Consider the following 25,760-nt stretch of genomic DNA (forward strand, 5'->3'; position numbering starts at 1 on the left):
TGAAACGTCACCTATCCATGTTCTCCACAGATGCTGCCTGACCCGCTGAGTTACTCCAGCACTGGGAAGTTCCTACAACTCTGAGTCACTCCAACAGATTAAAGGCGAACTTTATAAAATCCACGCTGAATTTTCCCAACATCAGCCAATGCAACATCCTTGCTTACAGGTGAGAATTTGAGGAGGTCGTGACGTATATACTGTGTCAGCTTAAAGCAGGCGACATTTTATTCGAACGTGTAGGAAGGAACTGCAGATGCTGGTGTAAACCGAAGGTCGACACAGAAACGCTGGAGTAACTCAGCGGGACAGGCAGCATCACTGGAGAGAAGGAATGGTTGACGTTTCGGGTCGAGACCCTTCTTCAGACTGAGAGTCAGGGGAGAGGGAGACACAGAGAGACGGACGGGTAAGGTGTGAAAATAACAGATCAAAGGGGACGACGGTCGATGAAATGTAGAATAGTACATATTCTAACATTTGAGAAAGCAGTATTATATGTATGATCATTTAACAGGGGATGTGGCAATCCATAAACATCAAGCCTCAATCTTATTGTCAGTAACCTGTTTGCTACAGTTGCCATTTTGTTTTCACGCCCTTAAATATTATGTACAATCAGAACCTTGTAGATGACTGTGCAAAACAAACTGACAAACTAATCTGTATATTACATAGATATATTCTTGTATATCAGCGTGCAAAATAGTCGCAGTCTGTTACTTGGGACATCTTAACTGAGAACGTGGAGAAACAAGGAACTGCAGATGCTGATTTACTGCCACAGAAAGAAAAAAAAAGACACAAAGTGCTGGAGTAACTCAACCCCCTGCCAGGCAGCATCTCTGGAGAAAGTGGCCCTCCAAAAATATTCCAAATGGAATTTAAACTGGAGGTGTTCCCGACTTTGAAACGCCACCTCTATCCACGTTCACCAGAGACGCTGCCTGACCTGCTGAGTTACTCCAGCACTTTGTCATTTAAAAAAAATTGTATTAAAATGTCCCATTCATCAGAGTGGCTCCATTAAGCAAACTACGAACACTGATTTAAACCAGTCAGGGGACATCAAGTCAATGGGACAGGATTTCTTTGTTCCTATTTGTGGGTTTTTTTGTGCAAGGCTTATATCCTTAAAATAGTTTTTCTTTTTAAATTACAAGGCAATTGGTTTGAGGAGACAATCTTTGTGCAGCTCTTTGACTTTCTGTGCAGCTGAGGTGCCAGACATTATCAAATCAGTATTGGACAAGGAAGAGGAGAGCTGGCGAGCAGCTACATAGTTTGGGGGGGGGTGGGGCGGGGGGAATGTGAATCGTGAAGACGGATTATCCCAACATGCCAACTACACGCGTGTGGGCAGCAGAGTGGCAACGTGCTAGCTTCCTCCTGCATAAATCTCTCTCGCGCGCGCGCGCGCGCACTCACGAGGGTTCACAGTCCACGGATGAATACGGCCTGCGACATGGCAGTCTCCACAATCGGTTGTCGACTTCTGTTTCCGTTTGGAGTCACGCGCGGCCAACGTTTCCACCCCTCGTGGACCCCAAAAGAAATATGAAGGGAATTCTCGGCTGGCAATGAAGGAGAAGTAACAAGCTGAGCCAGGCCGCTGCCCCACGCACGCACGCACGCACGCGGCAGTCGGTCGGTCGATGGATCACAGGTTGACGTCCCGCACGTCTGTGGGCGTGCTCGTGAGGTCTGGTTCGTGCACAGTCTTTGACATGGCTTGGTTCTGCTGCTGCTGGGACTGTTTTAAACTCTCTGTCAGAGCAGCTTCGATCTGTTCCTGGCAAGCCTTCAGGCAGTCCTGGGGGGGGGCAGAAGAGAATACCCACGTTAGTTTTATTCTTGTTTGTAGTTTAGAGACACAGCGTGGAAACAAAAGCCAGCGTTCGTTCCATCCCTGAGTGACTTGGGACTTGGCTCTAGTCCGATGAAGGGTCTCGACCCGAAACGTCACCCATTCCTTCTCTCCAGAGATGCTGCCTGTCCCGCTGAGTTACTCCAGCACTCTGTGTCTACCTTCTGGATATTTAATCATTGTTTTCAATCAATATCAATCAATCAATCAATATCAGTTTTATTCGTCACTTGCACATAAAGTGTAAGTGAAATGAATTTGCCAGCAGCGGTACAATGAAAAAGAACACACAAAAACACAATAAAATGTTTTAACACAAACATCCACTACTGTGGTGGAAGGCACAAAACCTGGCCAGTCCTCCTCCATTTTCCCCCGTGGTCGGGACCTCAACCCTCCGCAGCCGTTGCTGCGGGCGTCCAGATGTTCAGACAAGGCAAAGTCCAGATAATGTCCAGTTTTGAGCCTTCTATGTAATTTGTGTGGTCGCTACTTTAAACTTCCCTGTTCACAGCTGAGTTTAAGACAGCAAAAGTCACAAAGTGATGGAGTAACTGAGCCCATGGAGTCCGCACCGACCAGCGATCCCCGCACACTGACACTATCCTACACGCGCTGGGGACAATGTTACATTTACACCAAGCCAATTAACCGACAAACCTGCACGACTTCAGAGTGTGGGAGGAAACCGAAGCACTCGGGTCACGGGGAGAACGTACAAACTCCGTACAAACAGCGCCCGTCGTCAGGATCGAACCCGGGTCTCCAGCGCTGTCAGGCAGCGACTCTACCGCTGCGCCTCCGTTTTCTGTTTTAGTTACAGCGCGGAAACAGGCCCGACCTGAAACGTCATCCAGCAATGTTCTCCAGAGATGCTGCCTGACTCGCTGAGTTACTCCAGCAGTCTTTGTTGTTAAAACACTAATATGCCCCATTTCATCTGAATGCCTCCAGTAATCAAACTACGAGCATGGATTTAAACTAGCAGGGAACCAGACGAGTCTGTACCGACCAGGGATCACCCTGCTCACTAACACACCACAGACAATTCACAATTTCATCAAAACCAATTAATCTCTATAAACCCGCACGTCTTTGGAGTGTGGGAGGAAACCGGAGCACCCGGAGAAAACCCACGCAGGTCACGGGGAGAACGTACAAACTCCGTACAGACAGCGCCCGTAGTCAGGATCGAACCCGGGTCTCTGGCGCTGTGAGGCAGCAACTCTACCCGCTGCCCCACCAAAAGTCTCAGAAAACCATAAAGAAACTGCAGATGCTGGAAATTTGAAATGAAATCTGATTACTGGAAATTCCCAGCAGGTGAGTCAGCGTCTGTGAGGAAAGAAGCAAAGAGTTAAAGTATCAGGTGAGTGGCTGTTTAGAGATGCAGCATGGAATCAGGCCCTTCGGCCCACCGGGTCCGTGCCGACCATCGATCACCTGTTCACACTAGTTCCACGTTGTCCCAATTTCTCATCTGGGGGGGGCAATTTACAGAGGGCCCATTAACCTACAAAGCCACACGTCTTTGGGGTGTGGGAGGAGACCCACCCACGCGGCCACAGGGAGAACGTGCAAACTCCACATGCAGATAGCACCCCAGGTCTGGATCGAACCCGGCTCTCTGGTGCGGAGATTTTAAAACATGGGGGAGGGGGGACACAAGAGAGAGGGGCGAGAGAGAAAGCAGAGAGGAACGACCACACGTTATATCGTGCCGCGACCCATTCTGACCGCTGCCCCCCCCCCACCGCCCCCCAACATTGCACCCTTCTTCACGGTGGCCCCGTGATGTCTCGGCTCTCACAATTCGAGGAACCTACCCGGTAACAACGCTAAGAGCAGCTCCGGGCCGCCGCGCTCCCCGACTCTACGCCCAACAGGCACACGCTCCATCCTGCGCTGAGCTTGCTGCGGGCCGGATAACATCTGGTGGCGGGCCGGATGTGGCCCGCGTGCCGCAGTTTGGAGACCCCTGATGTACGCGTACGTATGCACGCACGCACACGTGATATGGTAATTACAGTCGGCAGTGGCTTATTTGGGAAGAGGGTAGCGCTAGCTTCTTTCCGTTGTGGGTGGGGGCACTTGGGGGGGGGGGGGGGGTAAAGGGGCCGGAGAACAGGCCTAAGTTACGTTTCGACATACAAGAAAACATGTGGGGGGAACACAAGCACCCCCCCCCCCCCCACCAGGATTTCCGCCCATGCTAAGAGCGATATCTAGCTTTCTCTTGAAAACCTGTGAGGGTACGTTGGTGGTGTGTGTGTGTGCGCGTGTGCGTGCGTGCGTGTGTGAGTGTGCGTGCGTGTGTGCGTACGTGCGTGTTTGTGTGTGCGTGCGCGTGTGTGTGTGCGCATGCGTGTGTGTGCTTCCCCTGGTATTACCCAGGGTAGCTGACATGCACAGGCCCAGTGACCACAACACGCTTGGCTGTCTATCTAGTGAACGACTCAGCTGCCCCACCACACATTTCCCTGCTCGCTTTATGTTTTTTACAAGAAAGCGTCTTAAAACGTCTTTTTCTTTCCCCACGGTGACGATTCTCACAGCTCGTTGACTCCACAGTCCCATAAGAGGTGACTAAACTCACCAGATCGTGTAGGCGCCCCTGACGTGTGAATCACCGCCTTGCAGAGCAGCACGAACCACGTTTACAATGAGTCAGCGGCCGGAGAGGTCACAGAACAACGCTGACCTTTTCCAGTTCGTATCGTTTCATCGTCACGTATACCACCAAGGCGCAGTGAAAAGTTTTTAAGACTATTATAGACAATAGGTGCAGGAGTAGGCCATTCGGCCCTTCGAGCCAGTACCGCCATTCAATGTGATCATGGCTGATCATCCCCAATCAGTACCCCGTTCCTGCCTTCTCCCCATATCCCCTGACTCCGCTATCTTTAAGAGCCCTATCTAGCTCTCTCTTGAAAGCATCCAGAGAACCGGCCTCCACCGCCCTCTGAGGCAGAGAATTCCACAGACTCACAACTCTCCGTGAGAAAAAGTGTTTCCTCGTCTCCGTTCTAAATGGCTTACCCCTTGTTCTTAAACTGTGGCCCCTGGTTCTGGACTCCCCCAACATCGGGAACATGATTCCTGCCTCTAGCGTGTCCAAACCCTTAACAATCTTATATGTTCCAATCTTATACATTCCTTCTCTCCAGAGATGCTGCCTGTCCCCTGAGTGCCTCCAGGAATTCTAAATGCTCAAAGTGCAAACCACACAGTGGAGGAAGTGGTAAATTAAAATAGATTCTTCAATATGTCATTACTAAGAATTCTCACCTCTCTGGGCCAGTGGAAACAGGCCTTAGCATCTATCGAACTGAAACATTATTTAATAGTCAACTCACCACTTATCCACAAACAGGAAGTTTAGTTTAGAGATACAGCGCGGAAACAGGCCATTTGGCTCACCGGGTCCCTGCCGACCAGCGATCCCCGCACATAACTTCCCGAACAATGAAAGGGCCGGATAGAGTGGATGTGGAGAGGATGTTTCCGCTAGTGGGAGAGTCTAGGACAAGAGGTCACAGATGCAGAATAAAAGGATGTTCCTTTAGGAAGGAGATGAGGAGGAATTTCTCTCATCAGAGGGTGGTGAATCTGCAGAATGATTTGCTACAGAAGGCTGTGGAGGCCAAGTCAGTGGATATTTTTTAAGGCGGGAATAGGTAGATTCTTGATTAGTGCGGGTGTCAGCGGTTATGAGGAGAAGGCAGGAGGATGGGGTTGAGAGGGAGAGATAGATCAGCCATGATTGAATGGTGGAGTAGACTTGAGGGGTCTAATGGCCTAATTCTTCTCCTATGACTTATGATAGATACATAGAACATAGATACATAGAAAATAGGTGCAGGAGTAGAGGCCATTCGGCCCTTCGAGCCTGCACCGCCATTCAATATGATCATGGCTGATAATCCAACTCAGTATCCTGTACCTGCCTTCTCTCCATACCCCCTGATCCCTTTAGCCACAAGGGCACATGATCTTATAACATTAACACTACCCTACACACACACACACACACTGGGGACAATTTACATTTACACCAAGCCAATTAACCTACAAACCTGTACGTCTTTGGAGTGTGGGAGGAAACCGAAGATCTCGGAGAAAACTCAACGCAGGAGACGGGGAGAACGTGCAAACTCCGTACAGACAGCACCCGTGGTCGGGATGGAACCCGGGTCTCCGGCGCTGTGAGGCAGCGACTCTAGCGCTGCGCCACCGTGCCGCCCCAAAAACAAATTCAAATTTGTTAAAATAAAACACTTGCTAACTGAAACGATGAGAGGAAAGCAAAATAAAACAAGCGCTCGGTACAGAACCAATGTTTAAGAAGGAACGGCAGATGCTGGAAAAATCAAAGGTGGACAAAAATGCTGGAGAAACTCAACGGGTGAGGCAGCATCTATGGAGCGAAGGACGTTTCGGGTTGAGACTCTTAAGGGTGAGGCAGCATCTATGGAGCGAAGGAATAGATGACGTTTCGGGTCGAGACCCTTCCGGGTCTCGACCCGAAACGTCACCTATTCCTTCGCTCCATAGATGCTGCCTCACCCGCTGAGTTTCTCCAGCATTTTTGTTGGACCAATGTTCAGAACATAGAACATAAAACAGTCCAGCACAGGAACAGGCCCTTCAGCCCACAATGCCTGTGCCGAACATGATGCCAAGAACGTCTCTTAGTTGTCTGCAAACAGGTCACAGAGTGCTGGAGTAACTCAGCGGGTCAGGCAGCATCTGTGGAGAACATGGATAGGTGACGTTTCACAGAGTGCTGGAGTAACTCAGAGGGTCAGGCAGCATCTGTGGAGAACATGGATAGGTGACGTTTCACAGAGTGCTGGAGTAACTCAGCGGGTCAGGCAGCATCTGTGGAGAACATGGATAGGTGACGTTTCACAGAGTGCTGGAGTAACTCAGCGGGTCAGGCAGCATCTGTGGAGAACATGGATAGGTGACGTTAACACTGAAGAAGGATCCCGACCCGAAACGTCATCCATCCACGTCGTCCAGAGATGCTGCCTGACCCGCTGAGTTACTCCAGCACTTTGTGTATTTAAAAAAAGAAATTCCATCCCGGGAAAAAGATTTTGACTGTCCAGCCTGGGTCAGAATCGACTTTCCAAAGGGCTATTAAAAGAAAGGAAGCAAGGAACTGCAGATGCTGGTTTACAGTTAAAGACACAATGTGCTGGAGTAACTCAGTGGGTCAGGCAGCATCTCTGGAGAACATGGATAGGTGACGTTTCAGACGGGGACCCTTCTTCAGACGGGAGAGTTACAAAAAAAAAGAGACAAAGTGCTGGAGTAACTCAGCGGGTCATCTGTGGAGAACAGCGAATTTGATGAAGGGTCCCCGATCCTGAAGCGTCACCTGGATAGACTCGGCTTGTACACGCTAGAATTTAGAAGATTGAGGGGGGATCTTATAGAAACTTACAAAATTCTTAAGGGGTTGGACAGGCTAGATGCAGGAAGATTGTTCCCGATGTTGGGGAAGTCCAGAACAAGGGGTCACAGTTTGAGGATAAGGGGGAAATCTTTTAGGACCGAGATGCGAAAAAAAAAAAATTTACACAGAGAGTGGTGAATCTGTGGAATTCTCTGCCACAGAAGGTAGTTGAGGCCACACAGTTCATTGGCTATATTTAAGAGGGAGTTAGATGTGGCCCTTGTGGCTAAAGGGATCAGGGGGTATGGAGAGAAGGCAGGGATGGGATACTGAGTTGGATGATCAGCCATGATCATATTGAATGGCGGTGCAGGCTCGAAGGGCCGAATGGCCTCTACTCCTGCACCTATTGTCTATGTTTCTGTCCACGTGTTCCAGAGATGCTGCCTGAGCCGCTGAGTTACTCCGGCACTTTGAGTCCTTTATTTAAAAGGCTGATGGTGTCCGCCAGATACCACCATAGACGGCAACCACCCTCACATCTGCTGCCTTGGTGGTGAGCTAAGGTACAACAGACATCTACTGATTTGGCCGGCGGTGTCTGTAACTCGAGACGGGGCCCGAATTCCTTTCTCCTGCTGCCCGTCATTGTGCGCCATTTACTTCTGGGTTTTGAAAACCGCTACTCTTCAACTACATCCTTCTGCGAGGTGAATTTTCCTTTCCTCCCCCCCCCCCCCTCCCCCTCCCCGTCTAATCTTCGACAGGGAGGAGGAGTGCGGAGGGGGGGCGGATAAATCTCAGAAGGGGGAGAAGTCTTTAATGAAGAAAATGCCAGTCTCGCCAGAGTGCAGGTAAGAGCCCAGCGCGAGCTGTATAGAGTTTTCGACAGCGCGGGAGATGAAAGGCGAGGGAACAAAGCCGCGGGTGGTAAACTCACCCCTCTCTTTCTCCCGCACGCTGAATAGCAGAACAAGAGGCTTTGAGGGACGCTGCATTATAATTGGTTCCAATTACCGCGATCAGACAAACAGAAGGAAAGCGGACTCCCCTGCAGCCCGCACCACAGCTTTCCAATCCCACCCTCTCCCACATCCACTTGTGCTTTTGAAAAAAAAAAAAAATCAAATGCATGAGTCGCAGAAGCAGATGAAACCAACGCAACATCCTGAAAGGGTTCAAAAGGGAACTGCAGATGCTGGAATATCGAAGGTACACAAAATTGCTGGGGAAACTCAGCGGGTGCAGCAGCATCTATGGAGAAGGGGTTGGACAGGCTAGATGCAGGGAAATTGTTCCCGATGTGTTTCAGAAGGAACTGCAGATGCTGGAAAATCGAAGGTACACAAAAAAAGCTGGAGAAACTCAGCGGGTGCAGCAGCATCTATGGAGCGAAGGAAATAGGCAACGTTTCGGCCCGAAAACCCTTCTGGAAATAGACAACGTTTCGGGTCGAAACCCGAAAGGGTTTCGTCCCGAAACGTTGCCTATTTCCTTCGCTCCATAGATGATGCTGCTGCACCCAGCTGAGTTTCTCCAGATTGTTCCCGATGTTGGGGAAGTCCAGAACAAGGGGGTCACAGTTTAAGGATAAGGGTGAAGTCTTTTAGGACCCTAATCTCCTAATGGTCTCCTAATCTGAGGAAAGACATCCTTGCCATAGAGGGAGTACAGGGAAGGTTCACCAAACTGATTCCTGGGATGTCAGGACTTTCATATGAAGAAAGACTGGATAGACTCGGCTTGTACTCGCTAGAATTTAGAAGATTGAGGGGGGATCTTATAGAAACTTACAAAATTCTTAAGGGGTTGGACAGGCTTGATGCAGGAAGATTGTTCCCAATGTTGGGGAAGTCCAGAACAAGGGGTCACAGTTTAAGGATAAGGGGGAAGTCTTTTAGGACCGAGATTACATTTTTTTTCACACAGAGAGGGGTGAATCTGTGGAATTCTCTGCCACAGAAGGTATTTGAGGCCAGTTCATTGGCTTTATTTAAGAGGGAGTTAGATGTGGCCCTTGTGGCTAAAGGGATCAGGTGGTATGGAGAGAAGGCAGGTACGGGATACTGAGTTGGATGATCAGCCATGACCATATTGAATGGCGGTGCGGGCTCAAAGGGCCGAATGGCCTACTCCTGCACCTATTGTCTGTTGTCACCTATCCATGTTCTCCACAGATGCTGCCTGACCCGCTGAGTTACTCCAGCACTCTGTGAAACGTCACCTATCCATGTTCTCCACAGATGCTGCCTGACCCGCTGAGTTACTCCAGCACTATCCCCCCCCCCCTCTTTGGCAACAGACCACTTGCTAGTAATTAGGATTAGCATAGCAGAGATAGGTAATTGAGTGTCTACATCAAATTGATGGGCTGAATGGCCTGCTGAGTTACTCCACCAATCTGTGCACTTCACTGTACTTGTTTACATAGTGCTACAATTGAGGATCTCGACCCGAAACGCCGCCCACTCCCTCTCTCCACAGATGCGGCCTGTCCCGCTGAGTTCCCGGGGATCGCTGGTCAGCGTGGGCCAAAGGGCCCGTTTCTGCGCTGTATCTCTAAACCGTGAACATTTTCAAAGTATTCTGTTACGAGGTAAATGCTGCAAAAAATATCAGCAGCGATAATCAAACATAGAAAATAGGTGCAGGAGTAGGCCATTCGGCCCTTCGAGCCTGCACTGCCATTCAATATGATCATGGCTGATCATCCAACTCAGTATCCCATCCCTGCCTTCTCTCCATACCCCCTGATCCCTTTAGCCACAAGGGCCACATCTAACTCCCTCTTGAATATAGCCAATGAACTGTGGCCTCAACTACCTTCTGTGGCAGAGAATTCCACAGATTCACCACTCTCTCTGTGTAAAAAATGATTTTCTCATCTCGGTCCTAAAAGACTTCCCTCTTATCCTTAAACTGTGACCCCTTGTCCTGGACTTCACCAACATCGGGAACAATCTTCCTGCATCTAGCCTGTCCAACCCCTTAAGAATTTTGTAAGTTTCTATAAGATCCCCCCTCAATCTTCTGAATTCTAGCGAGTACAAGCCGAGTCTATCCAGTCTTTCTTCATATGAAAGTGCTGCCATCCCAGGAATCAGCGAAGGAAATAGGCAACGTTTTGGGACGAAACCCTTCCGGGTTTCGGCCCGAAACGTTGCCTATTTCCAGAAGTGTTTCGTCCCGAAACGTTGCCTATTTCCACAAGCCGAGTCTATCCAGTCTTTCTTCATATGAAAGTCCTGCCATCCCAGGAATCAGTCTGGTGAACCTTCTCTGTACCTGTAGATTGATTTGTGTAAGAAGGAACTGCAGATGCTGGTTTGAACCGAGGGTAGACACAAAATGCTGGAGTAACTCAGCGGGTCAGGCAGCAGCATCTCTGGAGAGAAAGGATGGGTGATGTTTCGGGTCGAGACTCGTAGAATCCTGGCTGCGGACCTACCAGCTCGGTGCAGGTGATCTTGGCGAGGAGTTCGGTCAGAGAGTCCTCAGTGTGATCGCTGCAGGTGATGCCCAGACCACGGATGGCCGCAGCGATGCTCCCGGTCGCGATCATCGAGGGTGGGTACATGGCAAAGTTGAAATCTGAAACAGGAGCGCAAAACAGCAGGTCATGCATGGACTGATACAGTGTGGAAACAGGCCCTTCGGCCCAACTTGCCCACGCCGGCCAACGTGCCCACCGCTCGCTCTGTAGGTCCTGCCCTTGTTCGACGTCCCAAAAACGCATCACCTCAACACTTCTTTTTTTTTTTTTTTTTAATAATTTCATTTATTAGTAGTGTACGGGACGACAGATGGCGCAGGGACGACAGATGGCGCAATGGGCTAAGTGTTCGGCTGGCAACCGGAAGGTAGCCGGTTCGAATCCCGCTTGGAGTGCATACTGTCGTTGTGTCCTTGGGCAAGACACTTCACCCACCTTTGCCTGTGTGTGAATGTGTGTGAGTGATTGGTGGTGGTCGGAGGGGCCGTAGGCGCAGATTGGCAGCCACGCTTCCGTCAGTCTGCCCCAGGGCAGCTGTGGCTACAGAAGTAGCTTACCACCACCGAGTGTGACTGAGGAGTGAATGAATAATGCGATGTAAAGCGCCTTGAGTATTAGAAAGGCGCTATATAAATCCCATCCATTATTATTATTATTATTATTACATTGCAATAATATAAGCCAAAACTAACATAATACATTTCTTGTACCACTTCATATTTTAAACTTTAAAAAGAAGTGAGATAGGATAGTGATAGGGACTTTGACTCTGACATCGGGAGGAGTGCAGGGGAGAGATAAGACTTTGCCTTCCATCACAGTGAGGAGGAGATTCACTGTGATGGATGTTTGTGTGAATTGTGTTGAGTCTTGGTTCTTTTTCTTGTGTGTATGACTGCAGAAACCAAATTTCATTTGAACCTCAAGACCCTTAGACACGAAAAACTCGAGAGAAAAAAAGCCATAGAAAAGGAAAAAGAGGAAAAGACAGAAGATATGTTAAAAGTTAAAAAAAAAGCTAAAAGGGATTTACCAACTTCGTATTTTCCCTCCCCCCTCACCAGGTCCTGAAACCATTTCTTTTCAGAATTCTGTTGCACCTCATACTTGTAGTAATAATAATAATAATGGATGGGATTTATATAGCGCCTTTCTAATACTCAAGGCGCTTTACATCGCATTATTCATTCACTCCTCAGTCACACTCGGTGGTGGTAAGCTACTTCTGTAGCCACAGCTGCCCTGGGGCAGACTGACGGAAGCGTGGCTGCCAATCTGCGCCTACGGCCCCTCCGACCACCACCAGTCACTCACACACATTCACACACAGGCAAAGGTGGGTGAAGTGTCTTGCCCAAGGACACAACGACAGTATGCACTCCAAGCGGGATTCGAACCGGCTACCTTCCGGTTGCCAGCCGAACACTTAGCCCATTGTGCCATCTGTCGTAAGTCGACAAATCTTTTGGAAATGGTCTGGTTTGCCTGCTAGAGGGAATCTCATATCTTCCAGGTGTAGCATTTCGGACATATTCAAAATCCACATATTTATTGTTGTTTTTTCCAGAATTTTAAGTCTCTGTACTTCTCTGTATTAAATCCCATCAGCCATTCCTCAGCCCACCTGGCCAGTCGATCCAGAACCTGCGGCAATCTTTCACAACCATCTTCACACTATCTGCAAAACCTCTCAGCTTCTGTGTCATCAGCAAACTTGCTAACCAGGGGCCACAGTTTAAGAATAAGGGGTCGGCCATTTGGAACGGAGATGAGGAAAAACTTTTTCACACAGAGGGTTGTGAGTCTGTGGAATTCTCTGCCTCAGAGGGCGGAGGAGGCCAGTTCTCTGGATGCTTTCAAGAGAGTGTTATATAGAGCTCTTAAAGATAGCGGAGTCAGGGGATATGGGGAGAAGGCAGAAACGGGGTACTGATTGGGAATGATCAGCCATGATCACATTGAATGGCGGTGCTGGCCTGAAGGGCCGAATGGCCTCTACTCCTGCACCCATTGTCTATTGTATGTTCTCATCCAAATCATTGATGTAGATGACAAACAGTAACGGGCCCCAGCACCGAACCCTGACCTCGTTGCAACCATCTTGCTATCAAACCCCCTCAGTTCAGTTTGTTGTCACGTGTCACAGCGAGGTCCTCTCTTGCTTTCATCCATCAGTTGTAAGAAGGAACTGCAGATGCTGGTTTACACTGAAGATAAGACACAAAATGCTGGAGTAACTCAGCGGGTCAGGCGGCATCTCTGGAGAGAAGGAATGGGTGACGTTTCGGGTCGAGTCCTTTCTTCCCGGAGGAAGGAACTGCAGCTGCTGGTTTAAAAGGGTCCCGACCTGAAACGTCACCTATCCATGTTCTCCACAGATGCTGCCTGACCCGCTGAGTTACTCCAGCACTCTGTGAAACGTCACCTATCCATGTTCTCCACAGATGCTGCCTGACCCACTGAGTTATGGTGCAGCAGCATCTATGGAGCTAAGGAAATAGGCAACGTTTCGGGCCGAAACCCTTCTGGAAATAGGCAACGTTTCGGCCCGAAACGTTGCCTATTTCCTTAGCTCCATAGATGCTGCTGCACCCGCTGAGTTACTCCAGCACTCTGTGAAACGTCACCTATCCATGTTCTCCACAGATGCTGCCTGACCCGCTGAGTTACTCCAGCACTCTGTGTCTTTCTCCATCTATTACCTGCAAGGCGTTGTCCTGCCCTCCTCTCTTCCAGCTTTCTTCCCCACCCCTTCCACGCTGACCCTGGGTGCTGTCCATGTGTAGTTTGCATGCTTTCCCTGTGACCGCATAGGTTTCCTCCGGGTGCTCCGGTTTCCTTCCACATCCCAAAGACGTGCTGGTTTGTAGGTTAATCGGCCCCTCTGTAAATTGCCCCCAAGTGTGTAGGGAGGGGATATCGTAGAACTAGTGTGAACGGGTGATCGATGGTCGGCATGGACTCGGTGGGCTGAAGGGCCTGTTTCCAAGTTGTATAATTCAATGAATCAATAGGTGTCGAGTTTATACAAGGGAGGTCTCCTTAAAGTGGCGCTGCTGAGGGAAACACCTTCGTGTATGTAATCATATCTTTGTGGCCGTTTCCGCACCACTTGTTAATCCACTCTTTAGACTTTAGAGATACAGTGCGGAAACAGGCCCTTCAGCCCACCGAGTCCGCACCGACCAGCGATCGCCCCGCACGCTAGTACTATCCCACGCACAATTTTAGCAAAGCCAATTAACCTACAAACCTGCACGTCTTTGGAGTGCGGGAGGAAACCAGAAGCACCCGGAGAAAACCCACGCAGGTCACGGGGAGAACGTACAAACTCCACACACAGACAGCGCCCATAGTCAGGATCGAACCCGGGTCTCTGGCGCTATCAAGCAGCAACTCTAACTGTTGTGAGAAATCCTACCACTGAGTTGTAGAGTCTCACCCGCCTAGAAACAGGCCATTCGGCCCAACTTGTCCACGATGCCCCATCTACACTAGTCCGACCTGCCCACGTTTGGCCCATATCTCTCTCTAAACATTTCCTATCCATGAACCTGTCTTATCAAACATCCCCTTTTCCTGCAATAAAACCACACAAAAATGTCAAAGGATTACCTGTGGCACACATGGCGATGAAAGTTTGACTGTGTTTCTTGATAAGTTCCAGGCTGTCTCTCAGAAAGGACAACTTCCCTAGGATGTGTTCAATGAAATCGTTCGGAGTTGTCACAGACAGGTCCCACTTCAGCTTTCCAAGGACAACTATCTCCCAGTCCTGGGGATGAGAAGAAAGTAATTAACACATGACCTCCTCCTCCGCCACCCCTCCCCCATCGTTCAAGATGGCGGCCAACACAGGCGTTCAAGATGGCGGCCAACGCAAGCGTTCAAGATGGAGGCCAACGCAGGCGTTCAAGATGGCGGCCAACGCAGGCGTTCAAGATGGTGGCCAACACAGGCGTTCAAGATGGCGGCCAACACAGGCATTCAAGATGGCGGCCAACGCAAGCATTCAAGATGGCGGCCAACACAGGCATTCAAGATGGCGGCCAACGCTGGCGACGCACAGACGTGGATCTACAATCATGCACGACGATCTCTCCACTTTCCAACCTCTACTCCAACGGCAGCATTACGTATTTTATCTACGCCCCTCTTCAGCCCTGAACTACGAGTCTACCTCGTTCTTTCCATCTTTCCATCTACACCTCACGCTGCCTCGGCAAGGCCAGCAGCATCATCAAGGACCAGTCTCACCCCCGGTCACTCCCTCTTCTCCCCTCTCCCATCGGGCAAGAGGTACAGAAGTGTGAAAACGAACGCACACCTCCAGATTCAGGGACAGTTTCTCCCCGGCTGTTATCGGGCAACTGAATCATCCTACCACAACCAGAGAGCAGGTCCTGAACTGCTATCTACCTCATTGGTGACCCTCGGACTATCCTCGATCAGACTTTGCTGGTTTTACCTTGCACTAAACGTTATTTAGGCTATTCCCTTTATCCTGTATCTGTACACTGTGGACGGCTCGACTGTAATCATGTATTGTCTTTCCGCTGACTGATTCGCACGCAACAAAAGCGTTTCACGATACCTCGGTACATGTGACAATAAACTAAATACAAACTAATTTCCTCCACAAAGTCTCAGCGTATCGGTACAAGATTCGGTCACCTCTTGGTGTCTGTGTACCTGTTCTCCTGTGACTGTCACTAAACAGAGTCTGAAGAAGGGTCCCGACCCACAACGTCACCTGTCCTTGTTGCCCCAGAGATGCTGCCTGCCCCGCCGAGCTACTCCAGCACTCTGTACCCATCTACTACACAGAGCTGCTGCCCCACAGCGGCAGAGGCCCGGGTTCCATCCCGACCTCGGGTGCCAGCTGTGTGCAATCCGTACGTTCTCCCTGCGACCGCGTGGGTTACAACCGGGTGCACCGGACTCACAGAGTAGCACAGCATTAGAGCAGGCCCTTCGGCCCACAATATCCATGTTCAACATGACGCCAAGTCCAACTCTGGAGCCTGAAGACTGCAACGACCAGGTTCAGGAGTAGCTACTTCCCCACAGCCATCAGGCTATTAAACTTGGCTCGGACAAAACTCTAAACATTAATATATTTATATAATGGTATATGGACACACTGATCTGTTCTGTAGTCATGCCTACTATGTTCTGTTGTGCTGAAGCAAAGCAAGAATTTCATTGTCCTATCAGGGACACATGACAATAAACTCACTTGAATCTTGAACTCCATCCGCCTTCAGTGGTCCATATCCCTCCATATCCATGTGCCTATCCAAAAGCCTCTTAAATGCCAACAACTGTACCAGCCTCCACCACCACCACCCCTGGCAGCGCGTTCCAGGCACCCACCACTCACTAGGTGACAAACTTGCCCCGCACACCTCCTTTAAACTTTCTCCTCCTCATCTTAAAGCTACGCCCTGCTGGGAAAAAGGTTCTGACTACCTACTCCTGTCTAACATAGACAATAGGTGCAGGAGTAGGCCATTCGGCCCTTCGTGCCAGCACCGACACTCAATGTGATCATGGCTGGTCATCCAGAATCAGTACCCCATTCATGCTTTCTCCCCATATCCCTTGATTCCGTTAGCCCCAAGAGCTCTATCTAACTCTCTCTTGAAAACATCCAATGAATTGGCCTCCACTGTCTTCTGTGGCAGAGAATTCCACAGATTCACAACTCTCTGGGTGAAAAGGGTTTTCCTCATTTCAGTCCTAAATGGCCGACACCTTATTCTTAAACTGTGTGTGACCCCTGGTTCTGAACTCCCCGAACATCGGAAACATTTTTCCTGCATCTAGCCCGTCCAATCCCTTAAGAATTTAATTTGTTTCTATAGGATGCCCGCTCATCCTTCTAAATCCCAATGAATACAAGCCCAGTCGCTCCACTCTTTCATCATATGTCAGTCCCGCTATCCGGGGAATTAACCCGGTGAACCTGCGCTGCACTCCCTCAATAGCAAGAATGTCAGCTTCTGGACTCCCCCAACATCGGGAGCATTTTTCCTGCATCTAGCCTATTCAATCCCTTAAGAATTTTATATGTTTCCATAAGATGCCCTCTCATCCTCCTAAATTCCAGTTTGGCGCGGGTGTCAGGGGTTATGGGGAGAAGGCAGGAGAATGGGGTTAGAAGGGAGATAGGCCGGCCATGATTGAATGGTGGCGTAGACACGATGGGCCGAATGGCCTAATACTGCTCCGATGATTTACGAACATGATCGGGGATGATAAACATGATGGATAGGGTGCATCTTAGCAAAACATCTCGTGGGGTCGGGCAGCGTCTGTGGAGGGAATGGGCAGGTGACATTTCGGGTTGGGACCGACCAATGTTAAGAAGGGCCCTGTGAGGTGGAAAGGTGAAAAGACCAGAGGGCACAGCTTCAAGGGGAAAGAGTTCAAAGGAAATGGGAGAGAGAAGTCTTTTTTTGTGGAGGGGTTTTTCATGACACAGGTGCCCAGGACGCGCTGCCAGGGGCGGTGGTGGAGGCGGTAAGACAGCGACTGTTCCAAGGATCGCGGTCACGGTGGTGAAGCGGTAGAGTCCTTCCTAACCGTCACTGTATGTCATGTTGTCACTTGCGGGCGGAGCACCAAGGCAAATTCCTTGTATGTGAATACTTGGCCAATAAACATTTTGTTCATTCATTCATCCAAATGCAGCGCCGGGAACAGGGGTTCGATCCCGACCATGGGCGCTGTCTGTATGGAGTTTGTACGTTCTTCGCCGTGAGATACTGCAGTTGTACAGGGTCTTGGTGAGAGCACACCTGGAGTATTGCGTACAGTTTTGGTCTCCTAATCTGAGGAAAGACATTCTTGCCATAGAGGGAGTACAGAGAAGGTTCACCAGACTGATTCCTGGGATGTCAGGACTTTCATATGAAGAAAGGCTGGATAGACTCGGCTTGTACTCGCTAGAATTTAGAATATCTTATAGAAACTTGCAAAATTCTTAAGGGGTTGGACAGGCTAGATGCAGGAAGATTGTTCCCGATGTTGGGGAAGTCCAGAACAAGGGGTCACAGTTTAAGGATAAGGGGGAAGTCTTTTAGGACCGAGATGAGAAAAACATTTTTCACACAGAGAGTGGTGAATCTGTGGAATTCTCTGCCACAGAAGGTAGTTGAGGCCACAGTTCATTGGCTATATTTAAGAGGGAGTTAGATGTGGCTAAAGGGATCAGGGGGTATGGAGAGAAGGCAGGGATGGGATACTGAGTTGGAAGATCAGCCATGATCACATTGAATGGCGGTGCTGGCACGAAGGGCCGAATGGCCTACTCCTGCACCTATTGTCTATTGACCTTCGTGGATTTTCTCCGAGATCTTCGGTTTCCTCCCACACTTCAAAGACGTACAGGTTTATCAGTTAATTGGCTTGGTGGTCAATGTAAAAATTGTCCAGTCTAATATTGTCCCAACTTCCAGTATAGTCCATGGTGGACTCTTCGGAAGGGAGGACCACAAGGTACAAGGCATAGAGACAGATGCGTAAACATGGAGGGAGCGATGTGTAGTTTACATTAGCATCAGGGTCAGCACAGGCATGATGGGCAGAAGGGTCTATTCCTCTGATCTACCCTGTTCTGCCTTCCATGTAAACCATAAGTTCACAAGTGTGGAGGAAAGAGGGGTCTCGGCCCGAAACGTCACCCATTCCTTCTCTCCAGAGATACTGCCTGTCCCGCTCGAATTACTCCAGCATTGTTCTGTCTATAAGTTCATAAATGCCAGGAGCAGAATTAGGACATTCGGCCCATCAAGTCTATTCCACCATTCAATCACGGCTGATCTATCTCTCCCTCCTAACCCCATTCTCCTGCCTTCTCCCCATAACCTCTGACACCCGCACTAATCAAGAATCTATCTAGATCTCTGCTTTAAAAATATCCACTGACTTGGCCTCCACAGCCGTCTGTGGCAATGAATTCCACAGATTCACCGCCCTCTAAAAAATTCCTCCTCATCTCCTTCCTAATGGAACGTCCTTTTATTCTGAGGCTGTTTCCTCTAGTCCTAGACTCTCCCACTAGTGGAAACATCCTCTCCACATCCACTCTATCCAGGCCTTTCACTATTGGGTAAGTTTCAATGAGGTCTCCCCTCATTATTCTAAACTCCAGCAAATGCAGGCCCAATGCGGGCCTTCAAATGCTCATCCCACCTTATCTATCTATCCCTGCTGTAAAAAGATCCACTGACTTGGCCTCCACCGCGCACGGGGTTATACATTCCCAACCGAGTTTCCTCCGGGTGCTCCGGTTTCCTCCCTCATCCCAGAAACCCAACATGTCGGGTGAGGTGGATCTGTGAGAAAGGGAATGGGAATGTGGGGAATATTGTGGGTCTGTGAACGGGTAGAACACGGAGCGGTACAGCGCAGGCCCTTCGGCCCACAATGTCCGTGCTGGACATGATGCCTCGTCAAACTGATCTTATCTGCCTGCACGTGAACCATATCCTCCATGCCTTGCTTACCCCTTATTCTTAAACTGTGGCCCCTGGTTCTGGACTCCCCCCCCCCCCGACATCAGGAACATGTTTCCTGCCTCTAGCGTGTCCAGACCCTTAATAATCTGATATGTTTCAATTTCTCACGGAGAGTTGTGAGTCTGTGGAATTCTCTGCCTCAGAGGGCGGTGGAGGCAGGTTCCCTGGATACTTTCAAGAGAGAGCTAGATAGGGCTCTTAAAAATAGCTGAGTCAGGGGATATGGGGAGAAGGCAGGAACAGGGTACTGATTGGGGATGATCAGCCATGATCACATTGAATGGCGGTGCTGGCTCGAAGGGCCGAATGGCCTACTCCTGCACCTATTGTCTATCAACGCCTCGATATTCAGCAAGTCTCCAATGACTCTTACAAACTTCCACAGATGCACCACGGACAGCAGACTGTGGGGTTGCATCACAACTAGGTTTGGGAACAGCTCTGAGCCCAACACCACAAGAAGTTGCAGAGAGTTGTGGATGGAGCCCAGTCCATCACACAGACCACACTCCCCACCATTAACTCCATCTACACTTCACGCTGCCTCAGAATCAAAGACTTGTCCCACCCCAGTCATTTCTCCTCCGCCCTGGTCCTGTCTAGCAGAAGGTACAGAAGCTTGAAAGCGCGCACCACCAGACTCAGGAACAGCTCCTTCCCCTCTGCTATCAGGCTTCTGAACGGTTTCTGAACGGTCCTTCCATAAGCTAGGGTACTGTCCGATTCACCTCTACCCCATTGCGGACATTGGACTTTGTCTCTGGAACTGATGCGCTATGATGCTGAGAACTATATTCTGCACTCTGTATCTCTCTCTTCGTTCTACCTATTGTACCTGAGTTTGGCTTGGTTGTATTTATGGATAGTATTAATTGGAAGGTTTTTCACTGTACCTCAGTACACGTGACATTAATAAACCTACACGCCTGCCAACACATACACAGGGCTCCCTTGTTGTCTGTCACTCACAGGGGTTTAACCTACAGACCTGCACGTCTTTGGAGTGCGGGAGGAAACCAAAGATCTCGGAGAAAACCCACGCAGGTCACGGGGAGAACGTACAAACTCCGTACAGACAGCGCCCGTAGTCGGGATCGAACCCGGGTCTCTGGCGCTGTGAGACAGCAACTCTACCGCTGCCGCCCTCTTTAGACACACGGCACGGAAACAGACCCTTTGGCCCATCGACCAGCGATCGTCCCGTACGCTAACACTGCCCTGCACACACTAGGGACGGTCTTACAACTCACCAAAGCCAATTAACCGACAAACCTGCACGTCTTTGGAGTGCGGGAGGAAACCGGAGCGCCCGGAGAAAACCCACGCGGTCACGGGGAGAGCGTGCAGACTCCGTACAGACAGCACCCGTGCAGCAGTCAGGGTCGAACCCGGGTCTCTGGGTTGTAAGGCAGAAACTGTACCCGCTGTGCCACCATGCCACCCCTCATGTGTGTTCCCTCCCACGTCCCAAAGACGTGCGGGTTTGTAGGTTAATCGGCCCCTCTGTGAATTGCCCGCTAGTGTGTCGGGAGTGGATGGGAAAGTGGGATGATGTAGAACTAGTGTGAACGGGTCGGCACGGACTCAATGGGCCGAAGGGCCTGTTTCCGTGCTGTATCGCTGAACTAAAGCTTCTATTGTGACAAGCTTCCCCTCTGACGGATGTTGGTTGCGAGGACATCACCTTCGAGGTGTTACTGACTCATGCACCACAGGAGCTGCCTGCTGGGCACAGACATGTATAACCATTCAGTCCCTATACCACCCTGTAAGGTGGGTAGACTAGATTAACTTCTGAGAACGGGTGGCACAGCGGTAGAGGTGCTGCCCCACAGCGCCAGAGACTCGGGTTCCATCCTGACCACGGGCGCTATCTGTACGGAGTTTGCACGTTCACCCCGTGACCTGCGTGGGTTTTCTCCAAGATCTTCGGTTTCCAAAGACGTACAGGTTTGTAGGTTAATTGGCTTCGGTAAAGATTGCAAATTGTCCCTGGTGTGTGTAGGACAGTGTTAGTGTGCGGGGGCGATCGCTGGTCGGGGTGGACTGGTGGGCAGAAGGGGCCTTTTTCTGCGCTGTATCTCTAAACTAAATAAACGCAACCCCTAAATAAATATTTTTTATTCAAAAAAATCCCAAAATAATATCCTACCAAGTCCAACTGCCGGGTAGGAGTTTTAATTGTAAAAATGCCAAAGAATTATCAGTCTGAAGAAGGGTCTCGACCCGAAAAGTCGCCTATTTCCTTCGCTACATAGATGCTGCCTCGCCCGCTGAGTTTCTCCAGCATTTTTGTCTACCAACAAATTATTGGAAAGTCTTTACTGCAGATGCTTCGAAAGTGGTGGTCTCAAAGTTAAAATGCTTGAAATAACCAGATTGGATTTTTAAGAAAGAACTGCAGCTGCTGGAAAAATCGAAGGCAGACAAAAATGCTGGAGAAACTCAGCGGTTGAGGCAGCATAGAAACATAGAAAATAGGTGCAGAAGTAGGCCATTCGGCCCTTCGAGCCTGCACCGCCATTCAATATGATCATGGCTGATCATCCAACTCAGTATCACATCCCTGCCTTCTCGCCATACCCCCTGATCCCTTTAGCCACAAGGGCCACATCTAACTCCCTCTTAAATATAGCCAATGAACTGTGGCCTCAACTACCTTCTGTGGCAGAGAATTCCTCAGATTCACCACTCTGTAAAAAAAAAAATTCTCATCTCGGTCCTAAAAGATTTCCCCCTTATCTTCAAACTGTGACCCCTTGTTCTGGACTTCCCCAACATCGGGAACAATCTTCCTGCATCTAGCCTGTCCAACCCCTTAAGAATTTTGTATGTTTCTATAAGATCCCCCCTCAATCTTCTAAATTCTAGCGAGTACAAACAAAGTCTATCCAGGTGACGCTTCAGGATCGGGGACCCTTCCAGAGATTCACCACTCTCTGTGTGAAAAATGTTTTCCTCATCTCGGTCCTAAAAGATTTCCCCCTTATCCTTAAACTGTGACCCCTTGTTCTGGACTTCCCCAACATCGGGAACAATCTTCCTGCATCTAGCCTGTCCGACCCCTTAAGAATTTTATGGAGCATCTATCGGAGTGAAAAATCGCATCTATGGAGCGAAGGAATAGGTGGCATTTCGAGTCTCGATCCGAAACACCACCTATCCCTTCGCTCCATAGATCGGATTTTTTTTACTATTCTTTGCACTAAAATATGCACGAGCGTACTAACCTCAAATTAAATGCTTAATACCACATCTAAAACAGTTCGGACGGCATCCTGTTCATTAAACGCAGGGCAAATTCTGGTTTGATATTTTCAAATGCTTTCTGAGCTCTGGCTTTGAACAGTGGAGTGCACAGATTAGATAGACTTTGTTTGAACAGTAACGAAGAGGCTTATCAATTGCAACGTTTGACGAGGCCATATTGCAGCGATGATTGCAAGCACTTTAAGGGCGACTTCTTCACACACTAATAGAAACATAGAAAATAGGTGCAGGAGTAGAGGCCATTCGGCCCTTCGAGCCTGCACCGCCATTCAATGTGATCATGGCTGATCATCCAATTCAGTATCCTGTACCTGCCTTCTCTCCATACCCCCTGATCCCTTTAGCCACAAGGGCCACATCTAACTCCTTCTTAAATATAGCCAATGAACTGTGGCCTCAACTACCTTCTGTGGCAGAGAATTCCACAGATTCACCACTCTCTGTGTAAAAAATGATTTTCTCATCTCATTCCTAAAAGACTTCCCTCTTGTCCTTAAACTGTGACCCCTTGTTCTGGACTTCCCCAACATTGGGAACAATCCTCCTGCATCTAGCCTGTCCAACCCCTTAAGAATTTTGTAAGTTTCTATAAGATCCCCCCTCAATCTTCTAAATTCTAGCGAGTACAAGCCGAGTCTATCCAGTCTTTCTTCATATGAAAGTCCTGCCATCCCAGGAATCAGCGAAGGAAATAGGCAACGTTTCAGGCCGAAACCCTTCCGGGTTTCGTCCCGAAACGTTGCCTATTTCCTTCGCTCCATAGATGCTGCTGCACCCGCTGAGTTTCTCCAGCACTTTTGTCTACCTTCGATTTTCCAGCATCTGCAGTTCCTTCTTAAACAAATTCTTCACACACTAGGTGGCAGTAGAAACCTGGTGTGGAGTTTTAGTTTGCACTGGTCTCTCTGATCAATAAATGCAATCACCAGGCAAACTATGCAAACTAGACTAAGCAACTCTTTTAACCCTCTTTTAACTTCCTGACTGTAATTCTCTCCCCGCCTCCTCCCCCCCCCCCACCCCACCACCACCTCTTCACTTCCAGGCAGTCATGTGAAGGCAAAACTTTTTAAAAAAAAGTTTTTTTAAGCAAATAAAAAAGGAAATTGCAAAGTAATCTCCCTCTGACCCCCACGTCTCCCCCCCCCCCCCCCACCCCCCAAGTAGGCAAATAAATGCACAGTAACAAGCAGGCTGCTCCATTGAAAAGGTGCGCAGGTCAAAATAAAAGTGTGTGTGTGTGTGGGGGGAAAAGGGCAGAATTGTTAGAATTACCAGCAGATCCTCGGGCGAGACTGAATTGTCTGTATAAATGCAAAGTTTATCGGCTGTCAACGGAATCGTTTCTTTCAGTTTTGATGCTAAGAACATACAGACTGCCCCAAGCAGCTGGAGATGACATTTTCGAGTGGGGACCGAAGATAAAAATCTATCCAGATAATTCACAGCCAACAGAAAGACCTCTTCTTCGCATTTTTGCTCTTCACACACCTAAAATAGGCCAAAACAAAACGACAAGGGGGGGGGGGGGGAGCCAGAGTCAATTAAAACATCCATTGCAACTTGTTATAAGCATGTTCTTAAACCGTTGGCAAAGTTAACTCACAAGCCTTAACAATTTGCAAAAACTGTTTTTCAAAAAATCCCTCCCCCCCTTCTCTTTCGACCCCTTTGCAAGATGCAAGAATCTGCACAAAATTCACTTTGTCTTGCACGCTTTTACACTTCTGCAGAGCATTCTCCACCAAAAATATTAAAATTAAATTAACTAAAAAATAACGCGTGGTTGCCAGTAGAGATACCTTTTGTTCGAAATAAAGTTTCAAAAAATCGTGAAAATTACAGGAATGCGCCCAGGGGGACAATTTTCACATGTAAATAAAGAAGAAATCCTGAAGTTTGTTCGGGGACAGAAAGTGTCAACTAACTGCTTTGCAAACGGGAGATATCTAAAGGTATATAATGCATGGATTTTGGGTGGTCTGACTAGCTCTCTGCAGAAAGTGCCAGGGTTTGCAACCGGGCAGAGGCAACACAACGTAAAGGATAGTTTGTGAGACAGTAAAAGTCCTGGAATTATTTACATGCATTTATAATCCCCAAGATTGCACGCTTTTCCCCAATCGTTAATGCAGTGGCGTTCGGATAAAACTCAATCGACAAACGCAAGGGAAAGTTTTTGAAGTCGAGTCAACATGGCGACAGCGTGTTGTTTATCAGCCATCATCAGTTCTTATAAAATTTGGCAAAAAATACTTAAAAAAATTCAGCACAATTCAGCATTCGATTGAAATGAGGCATCTGCAATTGCAATCGCTTGCTAAGCATGCACGCCGTCGCCCCTTAAGCTCACAGCCTCTCCAAATGCACTTTCGGACGCGCAATTTAAAAAATAACTTTGGAAAAAATAAAATTAAATGCATGACACCGATGTGCAGCCCCTTGCAACCTTCCACGAGTACTTCTTGCAGAGCTGCGGAGACAATTGCACATCACCAAGCGTTGCAAACAGGACATAGATTTAGCAATAACATTCCCCTTTTACCTCCAGCATCCAAAATGATACCATTTTTCTCATGTAAGGCTCGATTTCTTTTTGCACGCACTTGAAATAAGAGATCCTAGGAATGTATCTGTCTTCCGTGAGCAGGAGATTCTGCAGGACTCTGTGGTCGGAGAGGAGGGTAGGGTCGGGGAAGGCTCGCTGGATTCTCGGGGCAGCCTCCATGCATAGCAGCTCCATGACTGTGTGAGTATGTATGTGTGTGTGTGTGTGTGTGTGTGTGGTGCTCCCTCTGTATGCCGACTGTCCTGTTGCAAACGCCTTGCATCAAGTGCCTGCCTCCCCTGGCTCTGATTGACAGCTGTGACCCGGGAGCCCGGGAGGGGGGGGGGTGAGGGGTGGAGGAGGGGGAGAGTGGGGGAGGGAGGGGAAGAGAGGGGAGGAGGAGGGGGGGGGGGTCTAGAGCACATGCCGCCAACTTTGCCCAACTAACTTATTCCAACTTTTTACATAGAAACATAGAAAAATTGGTGCAGGAGGAGGCCATTCGGCCCTTCGAGCCAGCACCGCCATTCAATGTGATCACGGCTGATCATCCCCAATCAGTACCCCGTTCCTGCCTTCTCCCCATATCCCCCGATTCCGTTAGCCCTAATAGCTAAATCTAACTCTCTCTTGAAAACATCCAGTGAATCGGC

General features: G+C 49.1%; 1 protein-coding gene across 1 annotated transcript; it reads right to left on the reverse strand.

Moving 5' to 3' along the window:
* LOC116987039 (G1/S-specific cyclin-D2-like) lies at positions 1–25,376 on the reverse strand. Its single transcript, XM_033042928.1, has 5 exons — positions 25,105–25,376; positions 23,835–24,050; positions 14,380–14,539; positions 10,720–10,862; positions 1–1,813 (listed from the first exon to the last, which is right to left on the reverse strand). The coding sequence occupies exons 1-5, from the start codon at positions 25,300–25,302 to the stop codon at positions 1,661–1,663; spliced, it is 870 nt and encodes a 289-aa protein (XP_032898819.1). The 5' UTR covers positions 25,303–25,376; the 3' UTR covers positions 1–1,660.
* Positions 25,377–25,760: the final 384 nt, after the last annotated feature.

Source organism: Amblyraja radiata, chromosome 24 (assembly GCF_010909765.2).
Source record: "Amblyraja radiata isolate CabotCenter1 chromosome 24, sAmbRad1.1.pri, whole genome shotgun sequence".
NCBI lineage: Eukaryota > Metazoa > Chordata > Chondrichthyes > Rajiformes > Rajidae > Amblyraja > Amblyraja radiata.

Bases quoted from the DNA above. Each gene is read 5' to 3' on its own strand.
- LOC116987039 (XM_033042928.1), bottom strand. From the start codon at position 25,302: ATGGAGCTGCTATGCATGGAGGCTGCCCCGAGAATCCAGCGAGCCTTC. The intron at 24,051-25,104 runs GTAAAAGGGGAA...GGCCTATTTTAG, and splicing joins TATCATTTTGGATGCTGGAG to GTGTGTGAAGAGCAAAAATG. The intron at 10,863-14,379 runs GTAATCCTTTGA...CTCCTGTTTCAG, and splicing joins CATCGCCATGTGTGCCACAG to ATTTCAACTTTGCCATGTAC.